The sequence below is a fragment of the Sorghum bicolor genome, chromosome 7, assembly GCF_000003195.3.
Source record: "Sorghum bicolor cultivar BTx623 chromosome 7, Sorghum_bicolor_NCBIv3, whole genome shotgun sequence".
NCBI classification, from domain to species: Eukaryota; Viridiplantae; Streptophyta; class Magnoliopsida; order Poales; family Poaceae; genus Sorghum; species Sorghum bicolor.
Window position 1 is genome coordinate 62,867,922 of NC_012876.2, and position 27,493 is coordinate 62,895,414.

Consider the following 27,493-nt stretch of genomic DNA (forward strand, 5'->3'; position numbering starts at 1 on the left):
TCGTCTCTAGCTCAATACCGAGACGCGCTAGTGGTCAAATATGACTGCTGTGCTCTGATAGCCAATACAGAGAGGAGGAATAGAAACTGTGATTACATTATTTTACTCTGTTAAATAACAGCCAGCCAACGACGTCGCCAGTAACCGTTAAATACAGTCAGCCAATCCTTAGCATTTTCTCGGCGGCATTGGAGCAAATTCTCAAGCATGCTTTTTTATTGACAAAAAAAAAACTCTCAAGCATTGTTTGAATGGTGAAAAATAACTCCCATGACCCGTTACCACGCGCAAGATGATTGGCTCCTTCGGAGCTTTTTGTGTGTGTATGTTTGGAATATTCAAAGTTGTGTGTTACCGTTCACGCACGGAACAAACCGGGACCATTCACGGCTCCATGGTAGTCCTACTAGCTACCCGCGATCGTCCTTGCCGGTGTCCCCCATCGGCACATGCCGCCACGTTCCGGTGGCCGGGGGCCTCTCTTCTCTAATGGCCTGGTTGGTTTTTTGGTTGGCGCTTTGGCAGCTTGCCGCTGCAAACACCGCTGCTGCATTGCAGCAGTCGCAGCATCTGGAAACAAACGGTAAAAAAAAAAAAGTAAAAAAAGGGTGAACTGGCCCAAACCAAAAGGCTGCGCAGGTTATCGACTCGGCGGTGCAAAGGATCCTCTCGCCTTACCAACCATGTGGGCCCCGCCCCGTTCCGTTCGTTCCACATCCACTACGGGCCAACCCCGGCCCGTCGATGCCGCCGCCGACGGCCAAGATGCGCTCTCCCCAGGCCGCGAACCGCCGCACGGGAGAGAGAGAGAGAGAGACGGCGAGACCCTTGTCTGTTGCCGTGCCCACGGGCACGGCCCGAGCCCCCCCCCCCCGGGTTCGACGCGCCCACCGTAACGTGTCGATGACGTGTGGGCCAGGGATCCCGTGGTGGGGCCCACGCCGCAATTATGGTAAGCGCCGTTGTCATTATCCTCGGCGTGAGGGCGCCTCCCCTCGCCCTCGCCTTCGTCGTCTTCTCGACACACACTCCCACTGCGCAAAGCGAGCGGCCGAGCGGACGGGCAACCAACCAACCCACCCCCACTCGCCTCCCTCTTTCTCCGCCGTTGCAGCCGACGGAGCCGTCCGTCGTCTCGCCATGGAGAGCGCCCACAAGAGCGGAGGCGGAAGCACGCCCGGTAAGTGTCCCCCCCTCGCCGGCATTGTGGAGATGTATTTACTTTTTTTTTTTTACCGTTTCGTTCCTGATGTTCGTGAGATGTGACGGCGTGGTGTGGTGGTTTCGCGCGCAGGAGCGGGAGCCGGAGCCGGAGGGGAGGGCGTTCTGTGCCACGCGTGCGGGTACCAGTACCCCAACGGGCACCCGAGCGCCAAGCAGCGGCGCGCGCACCGGAAGCACTGCGGCAAGCCGACGTCCGCCGCTGGCGCCGGCGCCGCGGCGGAGGAGGGCGCCGGGGAGCACGACGGCAGCGACCTGCTTCTAGGTACTGTGGATTCCGTGCCTTCCTGTGGTGCCGTGTCGCTGTGTGACTGACTGACTGACTGACTGTGTCCAAGCTGGGCTCTTGTCCTCACGCGTGCTCTCGTGGCTGGCATCCCAGGTGAGGGCGGAGGAGGCGCGGGAACGGATGGGAACGGAGCCGGCGCGACGGAATGCGGCGGCGGCGGCGGTTCGCCTGGATCTGCGCACGACGGGCCTGGGGACGCGGTGGTGGAGGGAGGAGGGGACAGTGCAGGTGCAGGTCCGTTCTGAATCTCCTCCCCCCTTCTCTGAATCCTTGCTGTTCTTCGTTTCTTTTTGTTCGTTTCTGAAGTGGGAAGGGAAATGTGTCTTGGGTAAGATTTGGTTGGTGGAAAGTTATTGCATTTCCTTTTTACTTTTTTTCCCAATTTCCTCTTTTGTAGTCTGTACACAAGAACTTTCAGGTTCAGTGAAATTGTACTTATTTGTAGAGTCTGGAATAAGCGTGTCCTTATCCTTTTGGTTAGCATAATGTGGGTACTTTGTTTGTCATATATGGGGCGTAGTGTAATACAAATCTTTGTGTTAATTATGGTTCTGGGATGCCTTGCTGTCCATGTAACTTCCAAACTGTACACATACACATCAAGTTTGGTATAATAAACATGTTCAATAAATTAGTGAGGCTGGCCACATGTTGCCATTTGATACCACTACACCGTCTCGACAACTTGTCCCCATGCTGCGCTGCTACATAGCTTCTAGAGTCCGGAGCTATTTAAATATGTTCACTGCGCTAAATGCGTACACTCTCTTCAATGCATGTTTTGGTCTTTGCTAATGGGTTTTACGGCATATGTCTGGATGCATGATTACCTGTGATTGTCTTCTGTAGATCCTTCAGGTAATGGTGCTGGGCATCAAGTCATTGTCATTGGAGATAAATGTGCTGAAGATTGCTTCATCAGTAGCAGTAATATTCCTCCTGAATTCACTTCTGAGGCCAGCAGGATTGATGATGGTACTCTGACTACAGTGGCTGCACAGTACCCTGAAAAAGGATCACCAATTGAGGATGGGGATCCATCTGATCCAGCAGTTGGTTCTGAACATCTCCAAGATATTCCCACTTCTTTTGTTTCACCAGAGCCTGAAGACCGTGCAAAATTGAGTTCTGAAATCTCTGAATATAAAATAGAGAACTCGAGTATTGTGCCTCTGGAATCAGATGCAGCTGGAGGTAGAACTTCCGAATTGACGAGTGATGTAGTCAAGCAGCAGGATGGAGTTGCTGTGACTGGGGAAGATGGTATGATCAACACCATAGGTGAAAGTAAATCTAGTGAGAGAAAATCTGTGCAAGGTGATGAGCTTGGTCTCTCCTGTCAAGATATTCTACAGACTGAGATTGGTGAGGGGCTCAGTAGCACTGTAGTGGAGGAAGATTCAGGTGACAAGAATCCTACTGCGAGCAACAATGAAGAAATCCGGAGCGATGGAACTGAATCAAATCAGCAAAGGAAGCATGAGTTAACTGACTCATTTGAGAAAGTTCCTAACATTGAGCCCGTTGAGTCTTCTGCTGAGAAATTTGTTGGTACAGATGATGATGTGCTTCAACTTGGTAAAGGTGGTTGCCACTCAGAGATATCTGATGATAGCAAAGCTCAGCAGCAACCTGACTCTACCTCTGGAATGGCAGATCATCTGGCAATCTCCAAAGGGGCAGACAATGTTGAAGGACAGCATTATCCTACAACAGGTTAGAGTTTCTGGATGTTCTTGTCTACTGCATTTAATATTGACCTTTTGTATTAAAGCTTCGCTGATTTTTTAGAAAAAGCTTGGTAAGAAGCAGAAAATGTTTAATTGAGCAGTGTATTTTTATTTTGGTTGGTTGAGCTATCAAGTAATGTCTCTGTTGCACTTGCATTCTGATAAAGTGTTAGTGTCTGGCCAATTGTGAAAAGCGCTCAGTGATAATGCATGATTAATTGACTTATCTTTGCTAGTGTCATAAGTATCATTTGATCTTGTACCTAACGCGCAATTATGACACCCTACTTCACGTGCAATTTGATAAACAATGCTATATTTCATAATTACGATATGTAGACAGAGACACCAGTGGCCTGGAAACGTTTTGACCATGGAAAAAAAGTAGCCTGCTATTTTTGCCGCTATAGCCCGAAATAGCTTGAAAAAAATTGTGCCGCTATTTGTGTTCATGCACAATTTTGCTGCTAAAGTACGCTAATTACGGTTTTAAAATGCTAAACAACTTGGCCTTAGCTCGCTATTTAAAACATGGGTTTTGACCAATACCTTTTAGTAACTGTATGAGTTGTATAATAACTGTTTGCAAACTGAAATTTGATGCACATTCTGCAGATGAAAGCATCGGAGCAATATCAAGTACATCTGGACTTGCTGTTGATGCCAAATTTATATCTGTTGATGCCACTGCTAACCTTACGGAGGATGTTTCTTCGTCTGGCATAACAATAGATGACAGCATGCAGGAAAATGTGACAAGTGGTACTATCATACCATCTCAAGCCGATCTACTGAATTTCAGTCCTTCCGCTACAGCACATGAAATCAACATGGTCGATAGTATAAATGATGTTGAAGAAAAGAGTCAGAATGAAAAAAGCAGTACAGATCTTGCTTCATATGAGGTAAAAGAGATGGTTATCAAGGATAACTTTGAAGAAAAGCAGCAGAACAAAGAGGCCATTGTAGATCCCACTCCACATGAAGCCAATTCTTTTCCCAATACTGAAAATGAGCAGAATGAAGAAATTGGTGCAGACACCACTTCTTACAGGATAAGTGCTGTACAAAACATGAGTAGTACTGAAGAAAAGGAACAGATTGAGGAATTCATTGCGAATCTGGCCTCTGAAGAGGTCAATGTTACAAGTAACAGAAACATGGTCGAGCAGCAGGATGAGACTGATGTAAAAACAAACCATGAGATAGACGGGGCATGCAGCATAGAAGCTACTGGAGAAAATAATGCTGCTGCTGGTGAGAGTATTGCGGGAACCATGACAGATGATGTTGAAGACAAGATGCCTAATGAAGAAATTACTTCAGGCACTATCTCTCTTAACATCACAGACAGCAGCATTGAGGAAAAGATGCACAACGAAGAAGTTAATGAGGGCCTAGGTTCTCGTGATGATACTGTGGTACATGACCCTGTTACTGTCAAAGAAAAGATGTATGAAGAGACTACTTCAGGTCCCACCTTAGACAAGTTCAGTTTGCTTACATCTACTGATAGTCCTGAAGAGAGAAAGGATGAAAACACAAGTGCAGACCCTATTTTGCACGAGACCAATGTGGCACAAACTAGTGATTGTGTTGATGAAGAGAAGATCGGGGAGCCTGGTGTTTACCCTACTTCCAGCATTGATACCATGGGCAGCATAGGCGATGCTGAAGACAAGAAGCCGAGTGAAGAAACTACAGCAGATCCTAGACCTGTTGAAAACACCACAGCACAAGGCACAGAGGATGCAGAAAACAGCAAGCAGATTGAAAACACTACCAGCATAGGTGATGCTGAAGACAAGAAACCGAGTGAAGAAACTACAGCAGATCCTAGACCCGTTGAAAATACCACAACACAAGGCACAGAGAATGCAGAAAGTAGCAAGCAGAATGAAAACACTACTAGCATAGGCGATGCTGAAGACAAGAAGCAGGCTGAAGAAACTGCTGCAGATTCTTCCATTGAGAACTCCACAACACAAGGCACAGAGGATGCTGAAGACAAGAAGCAGGCTGAAGAAACTACTGCAGATCCCAGATACATTGAAAACGCCAAAACACAAGGCACAGAGGATGCAGAAAGCGGCAAGCAGAATGAAAATACTACCAGCATAGGAGATGCTGAAGACAAGAAGCAGGCTGGAGAAACTACAGCAGATCCTAGGTCCGTTGAAAACGCCACGACACAAGGCACAGAGGATGCAGAAAGAAGCAAGCAGAATGAAAACACCACCACTACAGATGAAACTGCTGAAGTTTCACAGAACACAAATGTCATCAAAGAAAGGGAGATGGCGGAAGATACAGCCTCAAAGGAGATCAGCACCATAGAAAGCACAGATGACCTGAAGGGAGCTACCGATCAGAACGAAGAGATAGCCGACAAGGAAATGGTCACTGACTTGGACAAGAACCACGTGTCGTTGAAGGTCCTCCTCGCTGACAAGAACGTGGAAACCAAAGAGAAGGAGAAGAAGGCGAGCACCAAGGACCGGGTACTGTCGTTCAGGCGCCGGGTATCCAAAGACAATGTGTCACCAGTGAAGCCAGGTTCGCCCAAAGACGGTTCAGGGCAGCAGGACTGGAACTCTCCCGCCAGGTTGCCTGTTGAGAAGAAACCCAAGGGAAGGAAACAGCAGTGGGTACCGTTTATTTGCTGCTCGTCGGTACAGTGATCCATTTGCCAGCATCAGCTAGAGGGCGTCCATTGTTATGTTATTATACGCTGATGAAAATAGTCAGGACCTTCGTTCCAGGACGTGATTGGACCTTGGCATCTTGCCACTTGGATTGTTTACTCGGTTTGCCGTTTGTTATTATACTCTATATTTGTTGGTGTAAATTAACTAGATGCATCGAGAGGTCCTTTTGGTGTAAATTAACTAGATGTGTCCAGAGTTGTCCTTCCATTGATCTGCAAACATTGTGCAACTTGTTTAGTTCGTAAAATTTTTGGTTTTTGGCTACCGTAGCACTTTCATTTTTATTTGATAAACATTGTCCAATCATGGAGTAACTAGGCTCAAAAGATTTATCTCACAAATTACAGATAAACTATGTAATTAGTTTTTATTTTCGCCTATATTTAATACTCTATGCATACAAACAAAGATTCGATGTGACGGAAAATCTTAGAAAATTTTTACGAACTAAACAAGGCCGGCCTTCGGTGATCTACGTTTCCGCAAACGTGATACAATTTCGGTGATCTTCAGACAAGTAACGTTTCCCAAACAGTGTTGCTCACCTGTTATTAGGAGGACCTTTACAGTGAACGTTTCCTCAGACAAGTAACGTTTCCGCGAACGTGATTGAGATTGTTAAAGTTTAATATGTACTGTAATATTTTTATTTTATTTGACAATTAATATATAATTATGAATTAATTAGATTTAAAAGATTTATCTCGCAAATTACTGTCTAACTATGTTTTTAATTTCAAAAATAATATATATTTAGTACTTCATGTCTAAGCATCCAATGTGAACAAACAGTAAACTTTACCAGCCGTAACCAGGCCCTTAACCCGGCGCCGAATCACCCGTGGTGGTTCAGCCAGAAGCAGGCGTACATGTAACGTTTCCATCTTAAAATTTGTTTTGCGTCGTGGTCACTCTCTTAGACCCTTATCACTCTCTATGTTGGAACGATTTAATCAATGGAGCATTTTTCTACACAGGAAATTAAGAACATGTGTGTGAAATGCATAAGATTCTTAAACGACAGAATCAATGGTCCTAACAAGAACCAAAAAAACAGAAAGATTCAGAGCCAATAATAATCCTCGAAGTAATTGTTCCTCAGTTTCACATATCCAAGCATCCATGCGCGCTAATTGACTACAAAGTATGCCAAAGGTTGAATGTTAAGCAACAGGCGAAGTCCTTGGGCAGCAGAAAATGGCATTGCTTGTAATCCTTTGCTTCACTACATCCTCTACCCAAGAAGCCATCTGTTGTTAGCGACGAATCAATCGGTTAGACACAAAATCTATCTGTAGTGAGAAGCAGAATGTAGTGGAGCTCGCAGTTAAAAGAACAAGACACTCACACTGTCTTTGGCCAGTGCCAGTTACTTTGTCATCTTAGCGAACATGTTGCTGTAGAATTTCGCGTCCTTCTTGTTGTACTCCTTGATCTTCTCCTTCAGGGTCTTGTATTCCAACTTCACATCCCTGGGATTCGTGTTCCAAAATGATCAGCATGATATTTAAGAGCATTGTCATGGCAACAGAACACCTCACAGAATCCATTTCCTAGACTATACCTGTTGTTAGGATCGATTTCCAGTGCCTTCTTGATATCGGCCTCTGCTAGCTCTAGGTCAGCAAGTTGAATGTACGCTTGCACCCTCCTGTAGAGAGCCTTGACATTTTGGCTATCTAGCTCCAGAACCTGAAAAGGAATCACAAGGTCAGCCTGCTTTACTGCATCAAAATCACACCACTCAACAGACTGTTGCAGGAATATATTGTACCTTGGTGCAAAGCTTCGCAGCTTCCTTGTAGTCCTTCAACTTCAGTTTGCAGGCAGCATTGTTTAAGTTGCAGCTGATCTTCAGTTGCTTGGATTGCTTCTTCTCATCTTCACTGAATGAACTTTCATACTCAATGTACTTGGCGGCCTGGGATTAAAACAGAAGTCAGCCAAAGTAGGAAAAACCCTGCAGTACTGAAAAATTGCATTTTCATTGTATGAGTTACTAGAACAGAAAGAACGATGAAGTACCTTCTCATATCGCTTGGAAGCTCTAGCATATTTGCCCAATTTGAACAATGCATTCCCTTCCTCTTTCTTCTTACCAGCAGCCTCAATCTTCTCTTCATTGTTTAAGTCCCACGACTCCTTGTCCTGTGTGACAAGATTATATTGATCAATTTTGCAATTGCACCAGGTCAAAACAGACAAAGAAGAATAGCAGTCATATCAGCACCTTCACAAATGAAACAAGTTCAACTTCGTAGACCACTGTGCTGTTAGGTGGAACAACAGCAAGATCCTGCTTTGACTCAGTTGAACCAAATGCATATTCAGGAGGAATCGTGACAAGAGCAACCTCACCCTTCTTCATGTTCAATACAGCACGATCAAGACCATCTATAACTTCCTCTGGAAACAGATCATAACACAAAGAAACATGGTGAAGTCCATTTCCTGAATTATTATTATTATTATTATTTTAACTGAAAGGCCAAGAGCCCCAGACATGAAAGATAAAAGGTTGGTCGATTCTTACCTTCATCGGTCTTGAATTTAAATGGCTCTTCGTCATGCCCCTTCTTTGTAAACACTGTGCCATCCTGAAGCTTTCCGGTAATTTTGACTGCCAACAGCAAACATAATATAGTCAGTGCAAGATAAATTAATCAACTGAAAGGAGTTGAGAAGCAACAGCTACTAGCATCATCATTACAATTGAGGACTTAACCACTTGATCATACCTTCAACAACGGCACCCTCGTTGGGACGCTCATAACCTTCTCCCTCCTTGAGAACCTTCTTAAGGATTTTCTTATCATCACCAATTTCTGTGACAGTCTTCCACGAAACCAACTCAAGGTCAATGTGCAGAGTGGCATTTGGTGGCACACCACCTTCCTCTCCAGCTGCTGGTCTACCTTTCTCGCCAAATCCATCTGCATTTGAAGTTAGGAAGTTCAAATAAATGACATAATAATTCAGATGAACTAAACTGAAATTTGCAGAATAACAATCAAACTTGGAAACAGAAACTCACATTGTGGCTTTACTGTAAGGAGCACCTTCTCTGCCTTTTTCATGGTCTTGACAGCTTTGGCCAGGGCAGGACAAAAGTACCCTGGCAATACACTAGTTAGAAAACAACCGATAGACAAACATCTTCAGCAGGCCATGTGAAGACATAACATAAGTAAAGAGGATTACCATCTTTTACAGTGAACTCAACCCCCTCAGACTTGGATACAACAGTACCATCTTCGAGACGGGCCTCATATTTCACTACAGTGATAATGAGAGTATAAGCTATATGAACCCAAAAACGATCTATGAAAAGTGTCACAATAAGCAAAAAATTACCAAGTACTTCATCAGGATCCTTTGGGTTCTCCCACTTCTCCCCCTCTTTAAGAATCTTCTTGAATATGCCGCCATCTTTGCAAATATCTTTGACACTGGTCCATGAAAGCAGCTCAACATCAAACTGCAGGGTTGCATTTGGTGGAATAGTTGGCGGTGAACCAGATGCTCCATAAGCCAGTTCTGGAGGAATGGTAAAAACAGCATTTTCTCCTTTCTTCATGGTCTTGATGCCTTGATCCCAACCCTTTATCACTTGACCTGGACATTGACAAAATAGCTACTGAGCATTTATTTTCCAACTTGGCAACATCAAGAAACAGGCAATAGAGAAAAAGAATTATCTCCAAGCTAGAATTTACTGTCATTAGCATGTTTTTTTTCAAACATCATAGCCCTTATATCAAGGTAAGCATCGCTTGTGGTTATATACAAATCTACAGGGACTGGGTAAGGCATTGTTGCACGATTAAAAGAAACACAGCAACAAGATAATTCGCTATAGGTAAGTGAAGCCATAACCAAGCATTGATCAGCTTCAACATTAAATTCACATCAATTCCATAGATACAGTAAAAGTTCAATTTCCTGATTCTTGGCAGTATCCATGGTATTGATGGAACAGAATTGACGAAGTGATTAGAATTACTACTCCAACTAACAAAAGATTGGCAACATCGAACTGTTTTTACCATCACATTGTTAATGCTACTTCCATATCCAAAATACAAACATGAGACACAGAAGAAATAACCTCAGGGGAAGGAAGAAAATTACCTTGTCCAAGCTTGAACTTGAAAGGATCTCCGCGATCACGGCTTGAGTCAAACTTTGTTCCATCAAGGAGTGTACCCGTGTAATGCACTAAAATATCATCATGGGTAAGTAAGTAAGGATGAGTTCACCAGTTTAAAAATGTTCCACAACAAGATGAGAAGGTACTTCAAAGATCATCCAGTATCATCAAGGGACAATAAATTGACACGAAACCCAAGAGAATCCGAATTCCATTCCATCAGCAAACTTCCAGCCAGAACTGGGCGAATGCCCACTGACCGTATCACACCAACAGAAGTAGAAGTGCAGCAGGGGAGGAACCGGAGGCAAGTATACCTTCAACCTCGTCGCCGACCTCGGGCGTCTCCCAGCCCTCGCCCTCCTTGAGCAGCTTCTTCTTGAGCCCCTGCTTGCCGACCTCCTTCTCCTCGCCCACCTTCAACACCGGGCCCTCATCGCCGCCGAAGTCGCCCATCTCGTCGTCGCCCATCATCTCGTCGGCGCCGGCGGTCGGCATCTCGAAGTCGTCATCCATGGCTGGCGTGGAGGAGGGGGCAAGCAAGCCGAGATCCGCGCGCGGCTAGGGTTCCGAGCTCACTAGGGTTCGGGGGCTTTGGAAGGTTCGAGAGAGCGCACGAGGGGAAAATGATGAGACGCGACGCGACCCAGACCCCGGGTTTAAATCCAAATCGGCTGGGGTTCTAGAGTGTTCCGAAAGAGGATTAAAAACGGCACAGCCAACGGCTCGGATGCTTCTGGTTTGTTGTAGGCTGCTGGACTGGATCGGTGTGGCTTGCTTTTCGTGTGCTAGTGCCGTAGAGGACTCGAGGTGCAATGGAAGGGCACGAGGCCGGCACGTTCGATGTGAATTTGATTTTTTTTTTAAAAAACGCGTGTGTTATGAATTTGATTCGAAAAATTTTGTTTGGTTTGATTTCTCAATAGATTTGTTACTGCACTTGAAGTTCTGAAACTCTCTTTTGCTTTGATCCCAAGCGTCCGCTTTGGATTGGATCAGGTGAGCTTGATGAAACGGCCTTTATGCCTTTCTTGGTGTCATGCATTTGGATAGTGTATGGAACACAAAATAGTCCTTAGTTTAGCGTACAAAGATAAAAGGAAAGGGGGCGATGTACGAGTAGTAACATGAATGGTCAATTGATCACACTTAGTTATGAGCTTAATTAAAATGTCATGTTTTAGATTAGCCTTAGAACTCTAAAAATCTGAACAAGTTTTGCCATGGAATAAATGTCTCACGGTATGAACAGTTCGGTATTTAAGATTAATAATTCATCACTACCTAGAAATGTTCCATGAAATGGAAGTTTAACGAGGTACATACGTTTGACCGTTTCATGTTGTTGAGTTGTGACATACCGTTTAGGCTAGTTTCAATGGAGGTTTTATGAAAATTTCATGCACATTAAATATGCTGATGTGACACTATATTGATAAAAAGAGAGATGATGAGAGTTTCATTATATTAGAGATAGTTTTATGAGGATGAAACTCTTCTGTACTGTTTTCAAAAGACAAGTGTCTTAGAAACTGGGCCATGAAACCCCCATTAAAACTGACCTTATGAGATTACAGATGATTTAAAGGCAACTAGAGAGGTCAGTTCCTATATGTTACGAGCATCTTTGGGAAGGTGAAGATTATACAAGCGATGATGGATAAATAATTCTCACATAAATCTTAGCAACTTAGATTTAAACAATAGACCTCTAGAAATGTAAATTTTAAATGAAATTTTCACGACAATCTGAACAAAATTGTACTTGAGATTAACCATCCATCACTATCTAGATATGTACTATTAAATGGAAGTTTGACGAGTTGCTTAGATTTGATACAATTTTATCAAACTACTGTTACTTCACAAGAAAGAAAAAACATCAAATTAGAGGTCTTAAAGTTTTAGCAATCATGAAGAGCAACGCGAACAGAATACGGTGAGAACAATAAGCATCCACGTAGCTCTCTACGAGACAATGGTAGGAGGTGGACATGCAATCATATACCGCTAATAATTTCATAAACGCAACAATTTAAAAAAAAACACCATGTTAATTACTCGTACATTATTTAGGTCGATGGAAATGGAACCATCCAAGACCTTGAAGAAAAGGGGCCTTTTACATATTTCCCATCATAACAGTGGCCTCTCACCCGATTCTCACTCTTATAATGTGTCATACATATTTACCATCTTTAAACAACAATTCTTTTATTTGAACCATATTTGTACATGTGGCAGCCCAGGCCTACTGACACGGTGGCGCTGAGTCAGCACGGGAAGGAGAAAGGACGATGCTGCCCCTGGCCTCATTTTTTTATTAAAAAAATAAAACAAACACATTCGTGCATAGTACACTATAGATTCTTTTTATTAGCAAAAAAATAATAGGTATTCAACTGAATACCCTTGATTTCAAGTGGGTCTTTGACCACGATTTTTCGAACGTTAAATCCATATAAAAACACTGGAGATATCATGATTTTTTTACCATGATTTTTTGGAAGAAAATGAGGTTAGGGGCAGTGTCGTCATTTCGCCTGCCCATGCTGAGTCAGCAGCACCATGTCAGTCAGCCTGGGCTGCCAGATGTGCAAATGTGGTCTAAATGTAAGAGTTGCTATTTAAAGATGATAAATATGCATGACGTGTTTTAAGAGTGAGAATCAGGTGAGAGGCCATCGTATCGTTATGATGGTAAATATGTAAAAGCCCCGAAGAAAAGGGCTTAAAAAGGCCAGTTACTTACCGAAAGCTCTAGCCCAGCCCAGACCTGGCCTGACAACCCATGAGAAAGCCTGGGTGCAGATTTTGGGGCCTAAATTAACTGGGTTTTTTGACACGGCCCAAAAAAAATGTTCAGGTGCAACTTCGCTATAAAAATCGGATTTCAGACGCATCATCATCTGCGAGTCATAATAATAATAAAAAAAAACTCGTGTCCCCTTCCACTCCTCTTCCGTGCGTTTCGCATTGGTCGCCGTCCCACTCCCACCCGGCGTAAGATCGCGCCGCCGCCGCCTCTTCACCCCCCTCGCCGCACGTCCTCGAGGTGCGGGGCGTGACCGGAACAAGCCGCGGCGCGCCTTTGCCAATCCGAACGGCAAGTGAGGCCTCGGTTCAGGATGCCACCTCCGGCACCGGGATCCAACGGCGACCCCGTTGCCGAGCGCTGGGCCTCACTGCCCGAGGATCTGATCCGCCTCGTCTCGTGGCGCGTGCTCGCCGGTGACCTGCTGGACTACATCCGCTTCCGATCCGTCTGTGGCAGCTGGCGGTCCGCCACTGCCTCCCCTCGTGGTACCGGCGTCGTCGATCCGCGCTTCCACCCGCGCCGCTGGATGATGCTTCCCGAGGGCCACGGCCTTCATCCCGGCCACCCTCACCTGCGCGGGTACATCCGATTCCTCAACCTCGACACGGGGAAATTGGTCCGCGCCCACCTCCCTCTCTTCAGCGATCACCGCGTCGTTGATTCGGTCGACGGCCTCCTCGTCCTGCTACGGGACCAGGACAGCGCCGTACGCCTCGTCCACCCTTTCACTGGCGACATAGCTGAGCTCCCACCACTGGCGACCGTCCTCTCGCAGCTAGGCATACTGCTGGATAGCGTACCCGCGCCACACAGGATCAAAAGGCTCGCGGAGTCAATCTGTGCTTCTGTTTCCTTCAGCAATGGGGCCATGATCGTTATGCTTGCACTTCATGAGGTATACCATATAGCCTTTGCTACCACCCTGGACCAGCAATGGACTCTGTCAAGCTGGAATTACCAACTTGGATCTCCAGCACCTGTGTCATTCCAAGGCAAGCTGTACTTGGCCTGTTATGTCTTATTCTGCGGTGTTATCGAGATTTTCCAGATTGATCCACCTGTGAAGGACGAGGTGGGCTCAGGTTGTGTGCTACACCCCCCGAAATTGATTGCCACAGTCCCTGATGGTAACCTCATTATGACTGTTCATCTGGTAGAATGTGACTCGGAGATCCTGGTCCTTGGCTACAAAGATATGACCAGGTCTCAGATTGCAGTTTTCAAGCTCACTGACCTTATCATGCAAAGGTGTATCCCAATTACAAGCATCGGAGGCAATACCTTGTTCATTACAGAAAGGGGCATCAGTGTCGCCCCTAGTGCATTGCCTACCCATATGGAAGACAATGTTGTCTGTCTTGAACCAGAAGAAGACAACCTTGTGCAATACCACCTCATTAGTAGTACCTGGTCACCGGCATCTGATGATTGCAGCCTTTTTGGTCCTGCACCAGGTCCTTGTAGCCTAATCCACCTTATCTACAGTTGTTGCATTCGCAATCGATGGTATTTCCAGCCCTCTCTTTTTTCCCCCTACATTCCCTAATTTCAGTTTGTTTGAGCTAGCTGATTAGTTTGCACTATGTGCTTGTAGGAACAGAGGGCTAGTCTTCGGAAGAGAGTAGGCTGGTAAGGTCTCGAGTACTATGCTCCTACCCCATCATTCCTTTCATTTCAGTACCAATAAATAGTGAACTAGGTTGGGCTCAAATTTGCCAATACATTTGTTTAATCCTGCAAACACCTGTTGTTTTACTTCCTCATCTCTATAGTAAGATACGCCCCCCTTTGCGCCCAGCCAACGCTGCAAAAAGTCCAGGTAGTTATAGTTCCATATGTTAGTTCCCGTGCTGCTTACATTCCTCTATTTTATACTCTAACCCAACTTTAAATTCTTTATTTTAAAGCCAACCCATTATATGTTGATTGACATACTTTTATAAGATGGTGTGTTTTCCCTTCTGTATGCAGTTATGCTATGTTATTTCAAGTTGGTTTTAGTTAAACGTTAGGTCTTTTATACATGTGACATTGTTTTTATCACACTAGATAGGACCTGTTTTGTAAGCGGTGAACTTATGCTCGGGATTCTTACACCTTTTTCTCTCCTTCATATAATGATACACAGCTCTCCTTCATGTTGTATTTGTCAGAAGAACATTGTGAATGAGATAAAAATGCTTAAGTTCTAAGTTCAAATTAGAATCCAGTTCTTAAAATTCTTGGAGCAAGCTCCTCTTGCAAACAAACATATTTGACCTCACTTCTTTACTGATGACAGTGAAAGCAGATGGTTGCTCCAGCACAATCTATTCCCATTTTTCCCAATGAGTAATGAAATTGGCATGTTGGCACCCTTTTATTCCACACTCTTTGTTTTTTTTTTGAAAGATTCCTTGCATTCCACACTCAGGCACAGATCCACTCATACTTACCCAGCGTTGAAGCCTGTATGCTGTGTGTCGATACACATACTGTGACCCTTCTCCTGAAGTTCTCTTTGCCTTGTCAAAACCCTACCGCCTAACACTAGAACTGTTATTAGTTTGCACATAGCAACATACATTATCTTAGGACTTGGAATTTGAAGTTTAATCCTGTACTATTGGACTTCTTTTTCTTTCTTGATTTATGATACATTTTTTTCTTATTATTGTTGTTTTGCTTGTGCTTTTTCCTTTTTGGTTTTCTGTTTTGATCTATTGATATGCCTTTAATTGTTTTGCCATGAAATTTTTATCCCTGATGGCTTGAAGTTTCAGATTATTTAGTGTTGTTACATGTAGATAAGCTTTTGTTTTAAGGGCTGACTAGATAATTTAGGATGTCAATCATTCTCTGTGGAATAAAGGACTAATAAAGCATTAGTGGATTTATGCATGTGTTTCTGTAAAGATAAGTTAACAGGCATCTGGTGGGATGTGTGGATGGTGCGTGCTTATAAGTGATAGGAATTAGGAGGACATCTTGCCTAATCCCATCCTTAATTGTTGACCTGACCCACTAGTCGTTTAATGTTTGTGCTGTGCTTTCCAGAACTTGTACAACATGATAAATGTCCCCCCGCTAAGAGAGCATACCCTGGTTTGAGTTTTAGTTACGCATGGTCAAAACCAGACACGTATTCAATGTCTAGATTTCTAATTCATGGGCCAAATCTTAATTTGATGGTCAGAGCCTGCTTTTGTAATCATAATCCGTTGTTATTATATCTGTCAGATGCAACCGCTGATAACAAGGGTGGGCATTCGCCCATATCTCGAATGTCTCCTTGGAAAAATGCTAGAGGGTATTGATGCTAGTGTCACTCATGGATGGAAAATATTTCAGATTTTTGCAATAGCTAGGCAGATTCTTTGTCTAGGTAGTCATATGTTAATTTCTGACCTGTCTGATTATATATTGGTTGGATTGGTATAGTATTCCAGTTAACACTTACAATACACAATAATGTCTGTTACATTGCAGGCAAGGGTAAAGAAGGAAATACTGTAATTTAGAAGGAATCAACAAGGTTGGAGGATTATCACAAGATCTAGTCAAGCAAGTCTGGCTGCCATGATGCGGAACGGAATAAGCCTTGCCAGGTTGTTGAATCCCTCCAAATCGAGTGAAGGCGTGTGTGGGATTTGAACCAGTTGTGTGTTAATTTGGGTCTAAATAGATCTATAATGTGATAATATTGAATCCTAGTTAAGAGAAATCACACAGTGCCAGAGTTGTTGCCCACTTGAGCCGTTGTGGAAGTCTGCAGGTGTCAAACAAGACGAATCAATCTATGTACATCAAAGATGCCATGCCATATTTTATTTTTATTTTTTTTGGGTGTAAATTTAAGTTTAAACTGAATACTATGTTGCTACCAGCCTGGGCCCAGGGGTGATAAATGGCTGTCGACTGAAATGAAATGGTTAAACTCGTTTGCTCAGTTGTCTTAGAAGTTTGAGTTGGGTGCGGAGGCTACTCCGATCCTTCAGGTTTGGGGCCTGGTCTCTCTCTCTCTCTCTCTCTCTCTCTCGTTGATGGGACATCGACATCCGAGGCCAGGTAATTAATACTAAGCATGAAAATAATCATCACCAATGTTATGTCATGTTATGTAATGAAACAAACAGACATATGATCAGAATTGTCAAGTCGTCATAGCACCAAAGTCTGATAAGCCACTGTTGGCCGGATTATACATACATCACAGAAACATAGATGGAGTCTTTAATTATTTTATTTTATTACTATAACTCAGCCGCTGGTCAGCACGTGACAGCCTCACTGACAGGCCAGAGAGAGAGAGAGAGAGAGAGAGAGAGAGAGAGAGAGAGAGAGAGAGAGTCAGTCAGTGTTTCATGGAGCAATTTTTGCCCATAAGCAGAGCGTTGATGATGGAGAGGGCCTGGGCTGGGCTCTTGATGTGAACGAACCTCTTGATTTCATCGGCCTCGGTGTTGTGGCGCCACGTTTGTTCGCTGCGGCCATATTTCTCCCAGGCCAGGGCCAGGAGGGCGCACGAGGTCCTGGCCCATTGGACCAGCAATTTGATGGTGCTGGCCTGGACCGCCTTGGCGGCTCGAGCATCCCATGCCTGCCTGAGACACTGCTGCCTTTATGGGATGGAACCGCTCCGCCTCGCAGTCGCAGACGATGAGATACTGTAGAAAGCGAGAGGAACCTTCAGCGCGTCGTCCGGGTCGGTCGGAGGCCAGGGTGCTGAACTGCCTGGGCCTTGTTGATCCCGACCCGGCCCATGCCGGTGTAGCCCACGCGTCTGCCGAACAAGTCCGGGTAGCCGCTGCCGTGCCTACCCCAGCGGCGTGGAGCGGTGAGGTTTGTAGTATCCTGTCGTAGCCTTGGGCCTTGTTTACTTCCCCAAAAATTTTGCAAAATTTTTCAGATTCCCCGTCACATCGAATCTTTAGACATATGCATGAAGTATTAAATATAGATGAAAATAAAAATTAATTGCACAATTTGGTCGGAATTGACAAGACGAATCTTTTGAGCCTAGTTAGTCCATAATTGGACAATATTTGTCAAATACAAACAAAGTGCTACTATTCATATTTTGCAAAATTTTTTGGAAGTAAACAAGGCCTTGGAAGGTGAACCATTCGCCGTAACTGTTCTGGAAACCACACACATATAAGTTGTCCGAGCGGATCGCCAACGTGATCTTGTTGTCCCCGTTGGTATCCTTCACCAGCACGTAATTTGCCGGAGGTGGCCTTGGCGGTCGCGTTCACCTTCTCGTCGAACGCCGCGAGGAAGGCGGCGCTGTCCGCGGCCTGAACGTCCAGAGTCGTAGTCAGCCAGTATATATAGTGTACTGAACGTCTCTCTCCGTCGATCTCTGATGATCCAGTATATATATAGTGTACTGCCGGCCGGCGTGCATTGGCCTTCGTAGTGCGTGATAGGGACTAGTACCGGCCGGCCGGTGCAGTGCTCTAGCTAGCTGGTGTGGGTGTATCTGTGTTTTAACCCGACATCCTGCGCGCATTCCCGCTCATCTGCTGATGCTTAATTTTATTTAGCCCTGCTACGTACCTCTGAATATGTTGGCGTTTCCAAATAAGTACATTGCTAGCTGTTGGCTCTTTGCTTGCATTGGCGCATACTCCCTCCGTATCCGAATTATTGACGTTTAACCAAAGAGTAATTAATTAAAGGATATTTATTCTTCTTTATCCTTGTTAAATAGGATTGCGGGTACCAATAAAGCTTAACGACACTATAGCACTTTCATTTTTATTTGACAAACATATTCTAATCATAAAGTAACTAGACTTAAAAGATTTGTCTCGCGATTTACAGGCAAACTGTATAATTAGTTTTTATTTTCATCTATATTTAATGCTCCATGCATATGCCGCAAGATTCGATGTGACAGAGAATCTTGAAAAGTTTTGGGTTTTGGGGTGAACTAAACAAGGCCTCAATGTGCGTGTCAAGTCTGCGCGAGCGGAGGTAAATAAGGCCCTGTTTAGTTTCCCACTCAAAAAATTTTCATCCATCCCATCGAATCTTTGGACGCATGCATGAAACATTAAATGTAGATAAAAAATAAACTAATTACACAGTTTGGTTGAAAATCGTGAGACAAATCTTTTAAGCCTAGTTAGTACATGATTAGCCTTAAGTCCAAATGATGTCTCGCTACAGTAAAAGTAGAGTGGAAGCCCTGGACGTGTGTTTTTTTTGGTATAGATGAGGGAGTATATATTAATTTTGTGCTCTACACTATCTAGCTAGCTAGAAGAGAAGAAGAGATCACCGCCATATATTTGCAGTTGCAAGGTACTACGTATGTACTACTACTACTTGTAATTTTATTTATTTTATTTATTTATATATATATATATGTTTTACAAAAAAAAAACCTTTTTATTCTATCTATAATAGAAAAATACCGTAGGATAAATGGGAAACAATGCAAAACAAAAATAAAGTGGCCTATATATCACGCGGTTTGATGAATCAATTTTCAGACTCTATTAGTCCCAAGCCTTCAACTAGCAGATTACTGCACATCTCTACCTATCTGGAGGAGAGGAGACTGCACGTTTACCTTGTGTTGTTATTTATTTATTTATTTACACATGCACATCTCTATCGATCATACTGTACGTTAACGTTGCAACTCAACATGTCATGATTTTTTTTTTGAATCAACTGATGGGAATATTCCATTGAAATTCTCATCATTAGTCACTTTGGAGCCTCTCCCCTTACAATTATTATAGACACACATGTCTTTCTGCAAGAAATCTCACGAAAATTCTCTTCTATATGGCTGGGCCGGTTTACATGCATTAAAGGCCATAGCCCATATATATAACTGGGTAGACAAGACCAAAGTTCTCGTGACTGATGAAATAATGACTTGTTGTATTGGATGCAATGTATGGGCGAATGTGGATGCTCAGATCAGATCAGATGTACATATTGGTTATCAAACAAAAATGATCATAGTAGTAATTGCTTATCAAACAAAAGTGATCGCAAAGGAAATGGTACTTTGAAAGGCGTGTACGTTTACGCGAAGGATCAGAAATGGTACCTCCAAATCTAAGGCTCGACTGACTTCGTAAGAACTCCTAGACCCTGACGCAACTCGAGTTCATCAATTACCTTAAGGACTCCAAAGACCCTAACGCAACTCGAGTTCATCAATTTCCCTTACTAGTTATGTGAATAGCTAATTAAAAAACAACCTGTGTCGCCAGAGACCATGCATTCATGATAAATATAATATATACAACTCTTCTGGCTAATATAAATGGATTATGATATAAAACGACCGAAATCAATGAAATATGATCAAATACTTTAGTCGCCATCCGAATTACAACAAGTACTTGTTCACTTCTTATTGCTCTGAGCTACCCTGCATTGATATTTGCCCAGTTACATTGGACTGGATTTCTCTTAACTAGGATGCAATATTATCACATTACAGATCTATTTAGACCCAAATTAACACACAACTGGTTCAAATCCCACACATGCCTTCACTCGATTTGGAGGGATTCAACAACCTGGCAAGGCTTATTCCATTCCGCATCATGGCAGCCAGACTTGCTTGGCTAGATCTTGTGACAATCCTCCAACCTTGTTGATTCCTTCTAAATTACAGCATTTCCTTCTTTACCCTTGCCTGCAATGTAACAGACATTATCGTGTATTGTAAGTGCGAACTGGAATATTATACCAATCCAACCAATATATATATAATCAGACAAGTCAGAAACTAACACATGACTACCTAGACAGAATCTGCCTAGCTATTGCAAACATCTGAAATAATTTCCATCCATGAGTGACACTAGCAACAATACCCTATTACCCTCTAGCATTCTTCCAAGGAGACATTCGAGATATGGGCGAATGCCCACCCGGCCACCCGGCCACCCCACTTATCAGCTGTTGCATCTGACAGATCTAATAACAACGGATTATGATTACAAAAGCAGGCTCTGACCGTCAAATTAAGATTTGGCCCATGAATTAGAAAGCTAGACATCGAATACGTATCTGATTTTGACCATGGATTAGCACATAATTAAAACTCAAACCAGGGTATGCTCTCTTGGTGGGGACATTTATCATGATGTACAAGTTCTGGAAAGCACAACACAAACATTAAACGACTAGTGGGTCAGGTCAACAATTAAGGATGGGATCAGGCAAGATGTCCTCCTAATTCGTATCACTTATAAGCACACCATCCACACAGCCCACCAGATGCCTGTTAACTTATCTTTACAGAAACACATGCATAAATCCACTAATGCTTTAGTCCTTTATTCCAATCACATAGAATGACTGACATCCTAAATTATCTAGTCAGCCCTTAAAACAAAAGCTTACCTACATGTAACAACACTAAATAATCTGAAACTTCAAGTCAACAGGGATAAAAATTTCATGGCAAAACAATTAAAGGCATATGAATAGATCAAAACAGAAAACCAAAAAGGAAAAAACTCAAGCAAAACAACAATAAGAAGAAAAAAACGTATCATAAACCAAGAAAGAAAAAGAAGTCCAGTAGTACAGGATTTTTTTGAGGAAAACTGTGGAGCAAAGCTCCCCAGGCATATATTAGAGAAAAACAAACAGAGTTAGCAGGAAGCTAACCAAGAGACAGGAAAGGCCGTCCGGTAGTACAGGATTAAACTTCAAATTCCAAGTCCTAAGATAATGTATGTTGCTATGTGCAAACTAATAACAGTTCTAGTGTTAGGCGGTAGGGTTTTGACAAGGCAAAGAGAACTTCAGGAGAAGGGTCACTGTGTGTGTATCGACACACAGCATACAGGCCTCAAGGCTGGGTAAGTATGAGTGGATCTGTGCCTGAGTGTGGAATGCAAGGAATCTTTCAAAAAAAAAATAAAGAGTGGAATAGAAGGTGCAATATGCCAATTTCATTACTCATTGGGAAAATTGGGAATAGATTGTGCTGGAGCAACCATCTGCTTTCAGTCTCATCAGTAAAGTGAGGTCAAATATTAACACGTGCACATTCTAAATGTTTGTTTGCAAGAGAAGGGGGGCATATCTTATAGAGATGAGGAAGTAAAACAACAGACGTTTGCAGGATTAAACAAATGTATTGGCAAATTTGAGCCCAAGATACCGAAATCAAAGGAAAGATGGTGCAGGAGCATAGTACTAGCCTCTTGCTCTTCCCTCGAGGCCGTACCAGCCTACTCTCTTCCGAATACTAGCCCTCTGTTCCTACAAGCACACAGTAGATCAATCAGCTAGCTCAATCAAAACTGAAATTAGGGAATGTAGGGAAAAAAACAGAGAGGGCTGGGAGTACCATCGATTGCGAATGCAACAACTGTAGATAAGGTGGATTAGGCTACAAGGACCTGGTGCAGGACCAAAAAGGCTGCAATCATCAGATGCCGGTGACCAGGTACTACTAATGAGGTGGTACTGCACAAGGTTGTATTCTGCTGGTTCAAGACAGACAACATTGTCTTCCATAGGGGTAGGCAATGCACTAGGGGCGACACTGATGCCCCTTTCTGTAATGAACAAGGTATTGCCTCCGATGCTTGTAATTGGGATACACCTTTGCATGACAAGGTCAGTGAGCTTGAAAACTGCAATCTGAGACCTGGTCATATCTTTGTAGCCAAGGACCAGGATCTCCGAGTCACATTCTACCAGATGAACAGTCATAATGAGGTTACCATCAGGGACTGTGACAATCAATTTCGGGGGGTGTAGCACACAACCTGAGCCCACCTCGTCCTTCACAGGTGGATCAAACTGGAAAATCTCGATAACACCGCAGAATAGGACATAACAGGCCAAGTACAGCTTGCCTTGGAATGACAAAGGTGCTGGAGATCCTAGGCCTTGTTTAGTTCCCAAAAAATTTTGCAAAATTTTTCAGATTCTCCGTCACATCGGATCTTTAGACGCATGCATGGAGTATTAAATATAGACGAAAATAAAAACTAATTGCATAGTTTGGTCGGAATTGATGAGATGAATCTTTTGAGCCTAGTTACTCCATAATTGGACAATATTTGTCACAAACAAACAAAAGTGCTACAGTACCTGTTTTGCAAAATTTTTTGGAACTAAACAAGGCCCAGTTGGTACCTCCAGCTTGACAGAGTCCATTGCTGGTCCAGGGTGGTAGCAAAGGCTATATGGTATACCTCATGAAGTGCAAGCATAACTGTGATGGCTCCACCGCTGAAGGAAACAGAAGCACAGATTGACTCCGCGAGCCTTTTGATCCTGTGTGGCGCGGGTACGCTAAACCGAATCAACGACGCAGTGGTCGCTGAAGAGAGGGAGGTGGGCGCGGACCAAGGTCCCCGTGTCGAGGTTGAGGAATCGGATGTACCCGCGCAGGTGAGGGTGGCCGGGGTGAAGGCCGTGGCCCTCCGGAAGCATCATCCAGCGGCGCGGGTGGAAGCGCGGGTCGACGACGCCGCGACCGCGAGGGGAGGCGGTGGCGGACCGCCAGCTGCCGCAGACGGCTCGGAAGCGGACGTAGTCCAGCAGGTCGCCGGCGAGCACGCGCGACGAGATGAGGCGGATCAGATCTTCCGGCAGTGAGACCCAGCGCTCGGCAACGGGGTCGCCGTTGGACCCCGGCGCCGGAGGTGGCATCCTAACCAGACCTCACTTGCCGATCCGATTGGCAATGGAGCGGCGCGGCTGGTTCCGGTCACGCCCCGCACCTCGAGGACGCGCGGCGATGAGAAGCGAGGGGAGTGAACAGACGGCTGATTCCGGTCACGGCGCACCTCAAGTACGCGCGGCGTTGAGAGGCGGCAGCGGCGCGATCTGGCGGTGGCCGTGGGCGTGGGGGGCAAGAAGACGGGGCTATTCGGTGGGAGTGGGATTGGCGAATGCGGGAGGGGAGGAATTCTCGTTTCTCTTCCCGTCGCATTGAACGGACGCGTGCGGGAAGGCACCGAAGAGGACAGGACATGCGTTTAGCTGAATCCTGACATCACCGTTTGTCGAGATTTGAGACTGATCCTCATTCCTCACCGACCAAATTCAAAGACTGAACACTGCCAACAGGAAATAAAAATCAAAATATAAACAAGGCTAATCTGAGACACTGGTAATAAGGTAAACAATAACAAAACTATTGAAGTGACAACTGACAGCTTTGCATCAACTGATCATCAATTTAAAATATAGGAGTACGACAAACCAACACAAATGACACATGTTCAGTTCCAGCGACAAAAAGTGGTACTGTGACACAAGAGATTCATGAAATCAACACAAATCTAATTACTAAGTTCACGTTTAGATATAATTATTAGAAACCTTACAATTAAGTAGAAGAATGCAATTGCTACACAATTTTTTCGGAGTACTAATAAGACAGTGTAGTCTATATTCAAAACTCACATTTGTACCAAACAGATAAATCCTTTTGTACCATCAACCAGAAATTTCAATAGTATTTTAATCTGAGCTTCAGGTAGACATTTATTCGTTTGGCTGATAAGCCATGACAGAAAGTAATATTGACTGATTTATTGTGTGAGAAAAACACTGGCAGATTCGGTCGATAAGCTCAAAGGAACAAGGGTACATAGGACAAAATTAGGCACATTTATTTATTTATAGATAGATAGAACAAAACTAGACTATCCCAGCAATTTAGATATGCCATATGTACAGACTGTACATTGTAGTAGTAAATATAGACAAGTTCCCCCTTCTTTATCCAACTGATGTCATTCATTCATTCTTTCTCACTTTCTTTGAAGTCTTAGTAGTAAAGAAAATTAGCTAAGCATCTAGATGCTACTAAGAAAGAATTGTCACTTCATTTTCCATTTGTCTTCTACTATTTTAGGTTAAAACTGTAAATATACATTGAGTTTGCTAGATATGATTCCATCACTGAAGGTACTTAAGGAAGTAAGGGTTATAGGAGAGACAAATTTTTAGATGACAAAGTGCCTAGATGACAAATCAGGAGAAAAGATATCGTAATTTCAAGGCAGCTAAATGGTACAAATGCATCAGGGGTTTAAACAGTAACATTGAGCTACTGAACTATACAACAAAGGTAACTTGCCTCCTAAAGTTGGTATTCAATCAAATATTCTGAGTATTTCTTCCACATTATTGAGCATCAACGGGGACAATCAATAATACATAAATCCATTTAGCACAATCACTGATTGAACTTAGCTGTGAATTCATAATAACTTTCTGTTGATCATAATAACTTTCAGTGCACAACTCAACTGTGAATTCATGAACTAAAAGTATACACTATTTAACCACGGAGTTGATGGTCAATTCACAAATTTCAAAAAGGAACAATCCATAAAGCTTATTGTGGACCCAAATAGCATATTACTAGCTATGGCAAGAGATAAAATTTACACGAAGAAGAAATATAGGTGCAATTTCTACCTGAAAAATCTAGTAGCAACACCACACAGCTTGCAAGGCCCAAACTGGAAGAGAAAACCACACTAGTTCCCATTTAATTTCCCTTCAGGGACACCTCAAGCTGTTCCAATCTCCTGGCGAGGTCATGCTTCCCACAATGTCGAAGCCCATCAACTACAGCATTAAAGGTCGGTGCCCGGGGTGTGAATCCTGCCTCACTCATCTCAACGAGGTAGTTTGCAGCCTCCACAAACCGACCGCCCCTCACACACATTTTGACAAGCATTACATACACAGGGCGATTCGGTGGGTGCCCCTTCATCTTCATATCACCAAAGAAGGCGAAAGCATCTGCGAAGCGCCCTGCCTTACAAAGTGCCTTGATGATTGCTGCATAGAGACTCGGGAATGGACGATGACCATCCTCAATAGCCGCATAGAACAATCGGAATGCCTCCTCAATTTTGCCAACCTTGGCCACAGCTGGTAGCATTACCTTGTATGTTGAGATGTCTGGACAGAGGCCTCGACTAGAAGCATCAGCAAGAAGAGCCACCGCGAAGTCCACATCTCCAGCATTGCAGAGCGCCTCGGCAAGGGAGTTGAATGTAGCAACGTCGGGGAGGATGCCCTCCTTGGTCATGCGGAGGGCGAAGGCCTTGGCCTCCTCTAAGTGCCCAGCGCGGACGAGCCCGTCGACGAGGAGGTCACGGCCGCGCACCGGTGGGCGGAACCCGCGGCTCGCCATGTCGTCGAGGAACGCCTGCGCCTCGTTGAGCTTCCCCGCCGCGCACCACGAGTCAACGAGGGTGCTGAACGTGGCGCGGTCGGGGGCCACGCCCTTGCGCGCCATCCTGCGGAGCAGCTTGTAGGCGCCGGTGAAGTTGCCGTTGGCGCAGAGCGCGTCGAGGAGGGCGTTGTAGACCTCGGTGGTCTGGGGGCAGCCAAATCGGGGGAGGCGGTTGAACACCTCGACGGCCTGGTCGGGGAGGCGGGAGTGGCCGTAGGACGAGATGACCGCGGAGAAGGTGGTCGGCGAGAGGGGGAGGCCGAGTCCGCGCATGTCGGAGGCGAGGGACCAGAGGTGGGGGAAGAGCCGCGCGCGCGCGAGCGGGAGGAGCAGCGCGTCGAAGTGCTCGGCGGAGGCGGTGAAGGACGGCTTGGCGCGGAGCCAGGCAAGGAAGCGCGTGGCGTGGAGCGGCGCGGCGGGGGCGGCGGCGCGGATGACGCGGAGCGCCAGGTCGGGAGGGAACGGGGACGGGAGGCGGAGGCGGTTCAAGGTGCGCTCCAGGTAGAAGTCGCGCCGCACGATGGTGGAGAGGTGGTGCACCGCCGCGAAGTAAGCGTCCTTCGAGGTGGGGTGCTGTGGCTGCGGCGCCCCGGCCGCGGCCGCGGCCGCAGGGAACTCGGGGAGTGTGGAGAGGCGGCGGAGGCCGAGCCCAAGCCGGCACAGGACGGCGGCCGCCGACATGGCTCACCTCGGCTGCGGTCGCCACACTGCGCTCCGATTCGTGGACGCTTCCACCCGTCTAGCTGGGCCTGGGCCTGGGCCGAAATGGGAATGGCAAATAGGCCATTGTACATGAGCCGGGTAGGCCTTGAGTTGACCCACTGCTCTATTAAAGCCCACGGCTCTAGGGTTTGCGGAGGGTATATCTATCTGTTCCTCGTTGATGTCCACGCCGCCGTCGCGCCGTTCTTCCTTCCTTCTTCTTCTTCTTCCTCCTCACATCGTCATATTGGTAGGGTTTGTGAAGGTACAGAGCGTTCGTAGGCTCGCAGCTAGTTGCCGTTTGATTTTGTAGTTTTTGCTCCTAAACGACAATGTTGCTTCTTTGCGATTGTGGACTATTGTGGAGCATAGGTGCCGCTGCTCATGAAGAAGATTGTTACCGGCCAAGAAGCTCATGAGGCCCCACCTCGACCGTTACGAATGCCTCAAGGTAGCATCTATAGTTTTTATCTGAAATCTGAAATGATGCCCGTGGTATTTGTTGCGGACCGTATCAATTTGAATCTTGATTACTGCTGCCATGTGTTGTTCGAGTAATTTTAGTGGGGATTTAGCCTTGTTGAGTACCTTTTATGGTTTGAAATATAACGACGATGTTTGTTGATCTCACTATGCGGAGAGAAGAAGGCGTTATTGTTCAATTTGTTTATTAAATTTTTATTCTT

The 27,493-nt window shown here is 44.8% G+C and overlaps 4 protein-coding genes and 1 pseudogene across 8 annotated transcripts; 2 read left to right on the forward strand and 3 right to left on the reverse strand.

Moving 5' to 3' along the window:
* LOC8063894 lies at nt 997-6,212 on the forward strand. Its single transcript, XM_002444673.2, has 5 exons — nt 997-1,180; nt 1,295-1,486; nt 1,604-1,744; nt 2,360-3,226; nt 3,856-6,212. Exons 1-5 carry the CDS (start codon nt 1,141-1,143, stop codon nt 5,919-5,921), a joined length of 3,306 nt encoding a protein of 1,101 aa, XP_002444718.1. The 5' UTR covers nt 997-1,140; the 3' UTR covers nt 5,922-6,212.
* LOC110437006 (70 kDa peptidyl-prolyl isomerase) lies at nt 6,930-10,755 on the reverse strand. Its single transcript, XM_021464948.1, has 13 exons — nt 10,416-10,755; nt 10,080-10,166; nt 9,303-9,563; nt 9,150-9,224; nt 8,983-9,063; nt 8,687-8,881; nt 8,482-8,568; nt 8,179-8,354; nt 7,974-8,096; nt 7,723-7,869; nt 7,513-7,640; nt 7,297-7,420; nt 6,930-7,198 (listed from the first exon to the last, which is right to left on the reverse strand). Exons 1-12 carry the CDS (start codon nt 10,612-10,614, stop codon nt 7,318-7,320), a joined length of 1,662 nt encoding a protein of 553 aa, XP_021320623.1. The 5' UTR covers nt 10,615-10,755; the 3' UTR covers nt 6,930-7,198; nt 7,297-7,317.
* On the forward strand, nt 13,022-16,844 carry LOC8063973. Of its 4 annotated transcripts, none has more exons than XR_002455433.1 (4): nt 13,022-14,422; nt 14,511-14,545; nt 16,136-16,280; nt 16,385-16,844. XR_002455433.1 is itself a non-coding variant. In XM_021465769.1 (3 exons), exons 1-2 carry the CDS (start codon nt 13,227-13,229, stop codon nt 14,539-14,541), a joined length of 1,227 nt encoding a protein of 408 aa, XP_021321444.1. In that variant the 5' UTR covers nt 13,022-13,226; the 3' UTR covers nt 14,542-14,545; nt 16,385-16,844. The 4 variants fall into 4 exon arrangements, 2 of the variants coding, with proteins under 2 accessions (XP_021321444.1, XP_021321446.1); XR_002455434.1 differs by having other exon boundaries at nt 14,517-14,545; XM_021465769.1 differs by lacking the exon at nt 16,136-16,280.
* Nucleotides 20,201-26,902, reverse strand: LOC8062412 (pentatricopeptide repeat-containing protein At5g18390, mitochondrial). Of its 2 annotated transcripts, none has more exons than XM_021464717.1 (2): nt 25,812-26,902; nt 20,201-20,567 (listed from the first exon to the last, which is right to left on the reverse strand). In XM_021464717.1, the coding sequence occupies exons 1-2, from the start codon at nt 26,784-26,786 to the stop codon at nt 20,541-20,543; spliced, it is 1,002 nt and encodes a 333-aa protein (XP_021320392.1). In that variant the 5' UTR covers nt 26,787-26,902; the 3' UTR covers nt 20,201-20,540. The 2 variants fall into 2 exon arrangements, with proteins under 2 accessions (XP_021320392.1, XP_021320391.1); XM_021464716.1 differs by having other exon boundaries at nt 25,337-26,902.
* On the reverse strand, nt 22,905-23,962 carry LOC8062411 (annotated as a pseudogene).